The sequence below is a fragment of the Montipora capricornis genome, chromosome 6 (genome assembly GCF_036669925.1).
Source record: "Montipora capricornis isolate CH-2021 chromosome 6, ASM3666992v2, whole genome shotgun sequence".
Taxonomy (NCBI): domain Eukaryota; kingdom Metazoa; phylum Cnidaria; class Anthozoa; order Scleractinia; family Acroporidae; genus Montipora; species Montipora capricornis.
The window spans coordinates 49,785,461-49,795,780 of NC_090888.1; the positions used below are offsets into that span (position 1 = coordinate 49,785,461).

The following is a 10,320-nucleotide window of genomic DNA, read 5'->3' on the forward strand; positions in this document are numbered from 1 at the left end:
CAAGCTCACGTTGTCGTCAAAGCCTCAAATTTGGTGATTTCACGTCGTTTTTCAGAGAACCGCAAAAATATGAGCTAAAATCCGTGCAGCACGATTATTTAAGCTTTCTTAACCAATGACATCACTGGTTTGTTGCGTTTTCGTCGACATCGTCGTCGTAGATCTTAGGCTCCTTATTAGCTTAGGGCGCGTTCGATTGACCCTATTTCGGAATAAGAATACGTAGCGTGATGATTAAAACGGAATGTTTGGCGCGTTTCGAAGCAGCAAGGATAATATGTTTAAAATAGCATTTTAGCCGATGTTTGACAATTTTAAAGTGAATCTCCGTAAAAACGAAGGAATTCTAACTTATATTCCATGTATTCTTATTCCGGAATACGGTGAATCGAACACACCCTTAGACTCCCTTCTTCCCTCCCATACTTCCGGCGGGCGCTTTTGTACGCTTGCAAAGGCACAAACGACGAAGTCGGAACGAAATAGTGGGGTGCATCAATATGGTGTGGTTAAGCTCACAAGCGTTGTACTGAATTGTCCGTTTCCGAGTTCGTGTCTGCCTCTTCTTGAAAGCGAGTCTAAGTGTGAAAACTAATTTTCATAATATAAGAAAAACTTCGCACTTAGACTCGCTTTGAAGGGGAGCCAGACATGAACTCGGAAATGGCCTATTAACCAGACGGCGCGTTTCTGAACCAGCCTCGACATTCGCTGTATCGACTTTCTCCGAGGAACAGTATTGAAACAATAACATATCCAGTGATTCATAACTGCGGTGATGACTCACTGAGACCTACAAGTGGGTCTATAATGTTTTGGTTTTCTTCCCTGGTCAGTGATGGTCTCCCCCTCGTATCAAAAACCAATATTTGATTCAATCTGCCATAATTGATTTGTGGTCTCCCTTTCAGCCCATTTATGTAAGCCCTAGGCTTCAAGAAGGTGATTATGTAACTGTTTTTCCCAATAGACCATTTTCGAATTCTCACGTCTGGACTGGATCTAGCATGGAATGGAGGCTAATGCGGGCAAATCTTTTCAAATGCAAATTAATTTGCCCGCATTAGCCTCCACTTCATGTAAGATCAGGTCCAACCGTTAGAATACGAAACTGGCCTATTCTAATCTGGCTTCAGACCTTTGCCAGAATCAAACAAAGCGGATAAAGGAAGCCAATCACAAAGCTCATTCTCGTGCAGTTGTAAGTTATTGTTCTTTATGGAATTTTTCAACTCGAAGTAAAAGCCAAAACATGCTTCTTGGAGTCATACTTGCAAACAAGAGAGAACTTTATTGAGGTAACACACCGCATGACACCAATTTTACAGTGTATATAATTCACACGAAGTGGCAATGGAACAGAACGTTGTAATGAAATTGGTTGTCTGGACGACCTCGTACATGATGAAATGGCACAAGAATAGGTACAGTTTCATAAAAAAAGCCATTGTGCAAGTTTGACGATGCTTAACTGTTCAAATTTGAAAAAAAAAAAAAAGGAAAGACTGCCGAATTGAAATTTTTAAAAATAAGTGTGCTTGACGAATTTAATGCGTTTATAAAAATGTTTCTCAGAATGATGAAATCATGAATAATTCGGTGGCAGATCTGAAAGACATGATAAAAAGAGGGAAGAATTATTAGTATGATGTATATAGCTGACCATAGTTGCACAACTTCCACTCACACACGAGCGATTGATAGGTAAAACGGACAGACCTAATTACCCAGGGAGCAGGAAAAATAATTGGGAGTATCTTGCTAATTTGCGTGCAATTGAAGGAGATTGCCGGTCTGTGGGTTTTAAAGACAGTCAGTAAAAGTAGCAGTGCAATCGATATGCATAACCAAACTCAGAAGGCCAAATCAGCAGTTTCCCTAAATGATCGACAAGTTGCGTATTTGACGGTTGAGCCACAGAAAGAATGGTCTCGCGAATGATCAATTGCGGTCTCGCCGCTGGTGTCTCCACGGCCCGTAGTTGAAAGCCGAGAAGACCCTGGGAACGAGGTTGGTAAAATTATCTTGCAAAATTCGCCGGCTACGAAATAATTTCGAACTTTCATTAAAAGCCTTTCCAATCGAGTTGATCGATACTCTGGTCCATCGGCTGTTCTAATTTTAATGTACTGCGCATAAGCTTCAGAGTCAGAACGAGAAGACAACCGTGATACGTCTCAAATGTTCAAGATGGCTGCGCCTTTGAAATTTGAATGGAAAAGGAAGGATTCTTAACAAATGCTCTCTTTAAAAACATTTCAGACAAATTAATTGAGCATTACTTCCTGTGCCATAAAGTTATTCTTAAATATAAGTAAAGAGGTTCTCTTGAAATGTTCAGTAATTTGCTGTTTTTATACTTTTACACTGTTCAACAATCAATGTGGCCACCTCATTTTTTCCTTTTATCACCTTTTAGTTTTTTCACTAAATATCACTTTCCACCATGGAAACCTGAGGTGATGATTATTCCGAACTCAAGTCATTTAGACTGATTAATAATTATATAGTCGTCTTCCTAACTGACTGCAAAGCAGCAAAGTCTCTCGGTTACCAGAACTCTCACATGACTTTGATGCAACGATATAAGCCTGCTCACCCCTGTGGCAAGCACTGTTGTTATTAAAGGTTCGTGATTGCGTGCAGAAGCAATAGCTGAAGTAAAATTGATTTTTCTCTTACCTAATCCCGTGTGGTTTTTGGAAGTATCCTACACTTGCTTGAAAAAGCCATCTTCCGTCTGTTCTTCAACGAAATCATCAGCATTGAGTACATTGTCTTCAGGTGCGTCTCCTTTTCGTCCTTTAATCCCCTTACGTCCTTTTCCCTTTTTGCCCTTTCTGCCCTTGCCCTTGCCTTTGCCTTTGCCTTTCCTTCCCTTTCTACCCTTCCTGCCAGTTGGACCACTGGTCGGGGCTATGATGCTACTCGTCGGCACCACACTTATCGAGCTTACTCTGCTCGGCTCCACCTCACTCGAAATTACGCTGATAGAGTTCGAACCAGATCCGGCATCATCGTCAAGGAGAGCATCAAGTTTGGTAAGCTCAACCATCTCATTTGAGTCGGCTTTAGCTTCCGCAACTGATTTCTTAACTGTAAATGAAGAGGTTGAGTTAGATCAGAAAAAAAGATAATGGGGAGCTTATAATGGGCGGAAGGCAACCTGTGGTGGAGCTTTCTCGTTCTTCAGAGCTTTTCTCCCGAATTACGAGTAAAGATAATCGATCTACAATGCAACTGTGGCTGCAATCGTAGGATACAGAGAAAGATGTATAAGATCGAGTTGCCTTGCGACTATGTGAAAAGGGAAACGATAGGCTGCTATTGTTATGATATCTAGATTTTTAGATAATAGATAATAGTCCTGTGCTAAGAACATTCTAGAAATGACATTGTTTAGATTTATAAAGGATTATTTCGTAAGTAACTATAAATGGACCGTTGATGTACAAACTCTCGGCTCCGCCTCGAGTTTGTAAATGTGATACAGATCAGCCGCTCATATTGTATATGTTACAAACAAGTTTCTTTGATTTTTGGTAAAATGCAAATATCAGGCACTATCACGTTTGCCGTAAACATGTTGGCTAATTCTTAAAACATTTATGAAATGTTTAAAGGCCTTTTTGAAGCTCAAAGAAAGCAGCACATCCGTTTTTGGACGAAGACATCAGGTCTCCATTTAGCTTTCGTTGTTCGTCCACCAACCCTTGTTTTTTTGCCACCAAGTGTCATACTCGACCCAAGCATGATGATCATCAAAACCGAAGGGCTAAAAACTGTAAAAACTGCTAATTCCTAACATTTTTCAAAATTTTGAAGTCAATCCGTGAATAGTGGGATGCCATATACAGACAATTTAACCAATCCTTCTATTTCTCAATGTCTTGAGCACATCCTTGGTAGCATCAACTTACCAATTCCACTTGAAACGGAGACTAAAAGACAAAAAAAAAAAAAAAAGAAAGAAATCAATTGTTAGTCAAATCCATAATCTAATTTAATATCTAGCAGTAATTATAAAGGACTAGTGAGGCATGCACTTTCGATTCCTGTTTTGTCATCGACGAGCCATTTGAAAGTAATTGCCAATTAGTGTATTTTGGGAAGAATCGTTTTGCACCCTTTTCTAATATTTATTCAGCAATGAACTGAAGGTATCAAACTATACACAAATATTTTGACGGTTATCTTGTTGCTAATAATTTTATTAAAAACAATTATGGCAAACATGTATTATAGTACAATATCAGTTTTGTGGATATCAGTATAGCCTTTATTTTATTTTATTGTTTTCTCCATACAATAGTACAACGCACATTATTACACACATTAAATAGAAAATGGAAAACTGAATGGAGAAGGGCATGATGTGGTAAACTAGTTACTGCCCTAAATATCAAATTAATAGTATTGCTCATTTTATCTAAGAAGAACAGATACTTACGCACACACACAAACACAAACAATTACAAAGGCACGATTGCGAAACCAAGGAAATCAGTATTGCTTTACATGTAAGTAGAATTTGTATTAGCTTTAGAAAAAGTTTTCGAGGGCGAGTTTCGGGTAAAAAGAGGAAGCCTTTGTCGCTGGACAGCCAGCCAGCGTGACTCCCCAGCGTGTACAGGTATCAACCCCCTTCCAACAGGACTTAGTTGACTTCCCTCAAGCCAGAACACTATCTGTGCCAGAACAAGATGGTCGGAAATGCTGAAATCGTATGGCATCAGGATCGATACTCGATGGGCAATATATGGTCTTAGTTTTAAACCGTCGACTAAAAATTTTGTTTTTGCAGAAACTATGGTCTTACATGTACATCGCACCCTTGGCTTAAAGATTAATGGTTAGCTGTTGACGATTGTTGACTTGCCCGCTTTTGTTTTTGTTTGCACACTTAAGGCAGACAACTCAACAAGCTTGGAGTTTTGTTTGGCGTGACGCTTGTGTTCAATTAGAAAATAATATATAGATTTAGCCAAGCCTAAAAGCGGAGCTCCCGTTTCTAACCCCAGAAAGCAATATAGTGTATATGGAAATAATTATGCTTCTGCATAAAGTACATAATTAGTCGTCATTAGGTTTTGACGACAACGTGAGCACATAACAATGAACGATTCATTTTCTTGACCATGACTTTTACTTTAAAACCGTTTGTGCCCATCCAATTTCTGAATAATGTGCCCTTATTGAGCACGGTGAGCATGCGCAAGACAGAATAATCGCGAAGTACTTGCTATAGCGCTAAGCTTAAGTTATATTTTGGAGTGACGTTTTCGGTGACGTTGCCGCTGTTCCTGCTTAAACTTCCTGTTGTCCTTTACGTTCCCCATAAAGGAACCTCAGTTAAATCCTGATTTGAAGACTATTTATGATGTAATTCAACCCGGGCTCGGGTTGCAAGGGTATATGAAATGAACTATTATCTATCTCCAATTGATGATCTATCTTACCCAATGCAATGCTGAGCAAAAGTAAGAGATGCAGTGTTACGTTGTTGATAGCCATGTTAAACCTGGACAAGGAAATATAAAAGTTATTAACACACAAATTTACTTGAAAGAAATGGCAACACATGTGGCGTCTGTAGAGCTGAATGTAACGGTAGTGATAAGTGACGTACGAAAACTACATTGTAGCCATTGTCGAGATAAAAACTCTGACATCAATAACAGGTATAGAAAAGTATTGGATTGCAATCCTTTTTCAAAAAGCTACAGGGTATTCAAGAAGTACCCCACCTCTCGCATCTCGTGGGTGGCTTCTCGCGGGTGATGTCTCGCGGCTTCTCGCCGTTATCAACTATCAAGTTTATCGTGGATTTCTTATTAAAGTACGCGCGTTCCTAAATACCAACGCTTCACAAGGATTGGTGCCTTCGGGAACCACAACGAAAAAAGTACTGATTGATTAATTAATTAAAGTTTAACTGCAGAACACCCTGCCACTCGAGCAGTATTCTTCGTCCCTAGATTAAATCTATATAATTTTTTAAGTGAGAAAAACAAATTCAAGATGGCGTCCTAAGTCATGAGCTGGCTACGTGGTACGACGTCTAGCCTGTGAGAAGGTTCACTTGTTTTGGTTATCAAGCAAGTATTTTAGGGGCGGAGCCACCAGCACGCTAGAAGAATGGGGCGAGGAAAAGTGACTTGATTCAAAGTCACTTTTCCTCGCCCTATTCTCGCACTCAAGTCACTTTTCCTCATTTCAATAATGTTAATTGTATAGATAACAATGAAATAGTAGGAGTCACTTTCCTTTTTACTTAAGGTGGCTTACTACAGTTATCCCCAGAAAAAATCTCAAAACTTTGAAAACTGTCAAAATAAACCAAACTGATGTCTCTTGTGAAGTGTTGAAATCACTGCAATTGGTGTAAAATGTAATTTACCTAAGAAATAAATACAAATCAGGGGAAAACGCTTAATATAGTGACGGACTTCCTGGAGGGGGGACTGGAAACTAGACATTTCAAAGGCTTTTTTCTCAAAACCAGGAGCCCTGTCAAAACCTATACCGTACAACCAGGGTTAAAATTTTGCGAATAAGTAAACAACATGTAGACAAAATCGTCAACATTTTTTTTCAAAAAGTTCTATCAGACAGTTTTTCAGTTATTATTAAAATACACGAAAATCGACGTTTTTGTCATTTGTGAAAAACCTGTCTGGCAGATTTAACTATTTATTTCTCTACATAATTATTTTTTTTCTCGCTTCAGGATAAAAATCCTGAAATTTTGAGGTGGGGTTGTACGGCTGGTTTTCGAGAAAAAAGCCTTTAAAGTGTCTAGTTTCCAGTTCCCCCTCAAGGAGCTCGGTCACAATGTTTAGCATTTTCCCCTGATTTGCATTTATTTCTTCGGTAAAATTCGATTTTACATCAATTGCAGTGACTAACACTTCAGAAGAGACATCCTGCTGCTTTAATTTCACAGATTCCAAAACCTTGATCTTTTTCTTCGGAAAACTGTAGTAAGCCACCTTAAGATATCATTTTTGTCTTTCACATGTAAGGATAAAGTTGTCGTCATCGTAACCAACACGATTAATTAACCAAAAAAAAGCAAGCTTCCCTTTCATTGTAAGATACTTTTGTGCGGTAATAGAATTGTTCTATACTACACTAACATTTTTCTGGCTCAATTTGACATTATCATGATTTGTTTTTCACAACTTTATTTCTTGTTTCATGTTACATAACAACCATATTTTAGCGGTGTGACCACTTTTCCGCCGTTTCTAAAATGAACAAAACAAGGTTTTTTGATCTGAACTTTATATAATTCTCTATATAGTAAACAGAAAAGAACATAGCTGCTTAGGGGCACGAAATTTTATGTTCTCGTGCGTGATACTAGGGAGCTTTGGCAACGACGACGGGAATGGAAACGAGAACGTCATGTAAAAACAAAAATTCATGTTATTGCGATCACTTCGCGAATATTCCAAGCCTTTTAATATGACAAAGGTGTTTCAGTCCCTCAGGAATGAAACCGTTACGAGCGGCGCTTAATTTAGGGGAGAAAAATGAAAATTTATCTCCAGGTGCTGACGTTCTCCATAACACTTCAAACTTGGCAATTTCACGTTGTTGCTTTGCTGATGACGGCAATGAAATGGACAAAAATGAAAAACGCACGTGCAGGGCGTGTGAAGCTATTGTTTTTGCCCACTAAATATGCAAATTTGTGACGTTCTTGTTGCCGTCGCCGTTGTCGCTGCTAAAGCTCCCTATTAGCTCTCACGAGTGAGCACAGCGAACGAGCGAGAGATGCCATCAGTACTCAAACATAAAATTCGTATCGCAGCGCGGCCATGTAATGAGTCTGTAATATCCTCTATTTTTATTCGCGTTATATGATATGGGCGAGTAAAACATGTGGGCCATGTGGTCCAGGTCCGTCTGCCACACTTAGGCAGCGTTTACTTAAAGATAAAAAAACCTTAGGCAACGTTAACACGAACGCTGTTTCATTTGTAACCGCATCGTTTTCGATGCGGTCAGTTATACCTCCCGTTTGCACGACACCAGTCAACTGTTGGCGAAACCGGGTCGATTTGAAAACGCTACGGTTTCATCACATCGTGTAAACAGCGAAACCGCACCAATTTGAATACGGTTACTCTTTTGGCGCGAAATTTGCATTTTCCGATTCAAAATGTTGAATTTAGCACGTAGTGCAGCGCTTCCAAACCGCACGCCGCGGTTTCGAAGTCGTGAAACCGTGTCGTTGTAAAACAACGTTCATGTAAACGCTGCCTTAGGTATCAGAGTTAATAGAGATATTAACTCTGTTTACTAATAAGTACCCACTTTGCTTACACTTAACTGACACAGAGCTAAACATGATTAATTTTAAAAATCGGAAATATAGCGTAAACTGCAGTATGACATGTTACCCAAGCCGAAAAGCCTTTTTTTTTAGGATAATTCAGACAAACAGATCGACTCAGTCCGTGTGCTTGAAAGAAATGTTCCTTGTAACAGCTTGAAACTGAAAAATATTTGCATAAACGCAATTTGCTATGCATTTCTGAAAGATATTGATGAATGACTTTGAGTTCTGGATTGTAAACGATCGAAGTTCCAAGTCGATGAATCAAAGATGTTTTGGAGGTCCAAAAGAACTGAATTGGATCATACTAACGTGTGATAATCCTTCCTATGGGGAAAGGAAAGATATTGACGAACTTTGTTTTTCTTCGAAAGTCCTAAAAAAGTGTGGTAAAGTAAGCGTCATTGGACTTACCTTCACAAACGTGCGGATATTTTGGTGATAATAATCTCTCACGGACGGTTTAAGCGGCAAATGGACGAAGCAATGCAGTTTTGATGCAACTGGCAACTCCCTTTGGAACACGTCTTTGAGTATCTTTAGAATGTTCACGTTGGACTTTGATTGAGGTTATTTATTCAAAAGACAACAATTTTTGTGTTGAAACAATAAAAAGCAGCCAACCAATACTATATAGCTCTTTACCTTATTATTCTCGGTTGCCCGCTTTTTCAAAGGCCACATCCCAAAGGGCGTAAAGAGTCCCTGAGGGCATTTTGCCTCTGTCAATTACCGTTCCCCCTACCCACAAAACCGGTGAAAATATTCGGAGCTATAGTATACAAAATGGTAATATATTGGACCTTTGTCTGCTGCGTTGCTAAAAAGAGGATCACATCAGGGTACAAAAACTGCCATACCGGAGAGCTAACTTCGCACTGTGACTTCTAAAACAAAGAAAATTTAACATGATTAAGTTGCTTTGTTTTAGATGTTTCTGAGCGGAATTTGCTCTCCAGTATGGCGGTTTTTGCAAAGGGCCCATTGCTTTCACAACTGGCCATTATCAACTTCATGCCCTAATTATGGACTCCTTCTTTTCTTACACAAGAGATCATATCTCCTAAATGAAGTCCAAGTACCTATTTTCGGACAACAAAACTCGAGCCAGCGAAAAATGATTATCCACCAGTATTACTAAATTCGTTCATGTGTTTCAAGCTGAAAGTTTTGTACTCCGCATTCATTTCTATTCACCCTCCGTTCTTGCTCCTGATCAACATCATTTGTGTTCTTTTGAAGGAATGATAAACCAGGACACTTTTAAAATCCTTTACACTTGATCGGTTTTTTGTTGTTCGGATGAAATGAACCTTTCCATTTATTTGTTTATTTCTTTTACTAACTGTGCCGCCATGTTATCAGTTCCGAATGCATGTTTAACCACGGTTAATGCATTGAGATGGTTATGAAACTCGGCAAGTCTTTTTGTTTCATGCTTTTGTCTGTCTTTTTTCCCTTGACCGTGATGCAAAAAACATACCTTTTTTCGAGAAGATAGCCAATCAAATTAAATTATGCGCAACTAATTATAACAGTGATAACCCGTGCGATGCAAAGACAAAAGATTGTGCACAGTCAATATCGATAGCGACAACGTTGTTCTCCCTTTTGAAAGTTTTAAAAATGCTTCATAATAATATCCTTTACCTAACCTGCTTAAGCCTTAGAGGTCTACATCTTAACTGTAAACGGTCACAGTTACTTTCAAAAGGCTACGCGTTCTGTTCTTTAAATAACTTGCCAACAGTTTTAAGCTTTTCGAGCCAATGCCATAAGTAGAGGATTGTGAGGAAGACGATCAAAGGCTTTGCTGCGATCTATTAAGACCGTTCCATTGATATTGTTATGGTCCAGTTCACTTGTCCAATCCTCAGTTAATCTTATCAAAGTAGCTAGAGAAACAATTATTTTGCTTCCGATATGCAGTCAGAGACCCTGAGAAAATAGCCTCAAAGTGTGTTGTTAAATGG

General features: G+C 39.0%; 1 protein-coding gene across 1 annotated transcript; it reads right to left on the minus strand.

The window, feature by feature from the left end:
• Positions 1 to 1,271: 1,271 nt before the first annotated feature.
• Positions 1,272 to 8,902, minus strand: LOC138052341 (uncharacterized). The gene is made up of 5 exons (XM_068898795.1): positions 8,762 to 8,902; positions 5,460 to 5,521; positions 3,921 to 3,941; positions 2,683 to 3,096; positions 1,272 to 1,608 (listed from the first exon to the last, which is right to left on the minus strand). Exons 2-4 carry the CDS (start codon positions 5,512 to 5,514, stop codon positions 2,711 to 2,713), a joined length of 462 nt encoding a protein of 153 aa, XP_068754896.1. The 5' UTR covers positions 5,515 to 5,521; positions 8,762 to 8,902; the 3' UTR covers positions 1,272 to 1,608; positions 2,683 to 2,710.
• Positions 8,903 to 10,320: the final 1,418 nt, after the last annotated feature.

What these genes read in the sequence shown, in the direction of transcription:
- LOC138052341 (XM_068898795.1), bottom strand. Translation starts at nt 5,514, where the DNA reads ATGGCTATCAACAACGTAACACTGCATCTCTTACTTTTGCTCAGCATT. An exon ending in TTTGCTCAGCATTGCATTGG is followed by an intron (nt 3,942 to 5,459) that starts GTAAGATAGATC and finishes TTTGTCTTTTAG; the next exon opens with TCTCCGTTTCAAGTGGAATT. An exon ending in CTCCGTTTCAAGTGGAATTG is followed by an intron (nt 3,097 to 3,920) that starts GTAAGTTGATGC and finishes CTTCATTTACAG; the next exon opens with TTAAGAAATCAGTTGCGGAA.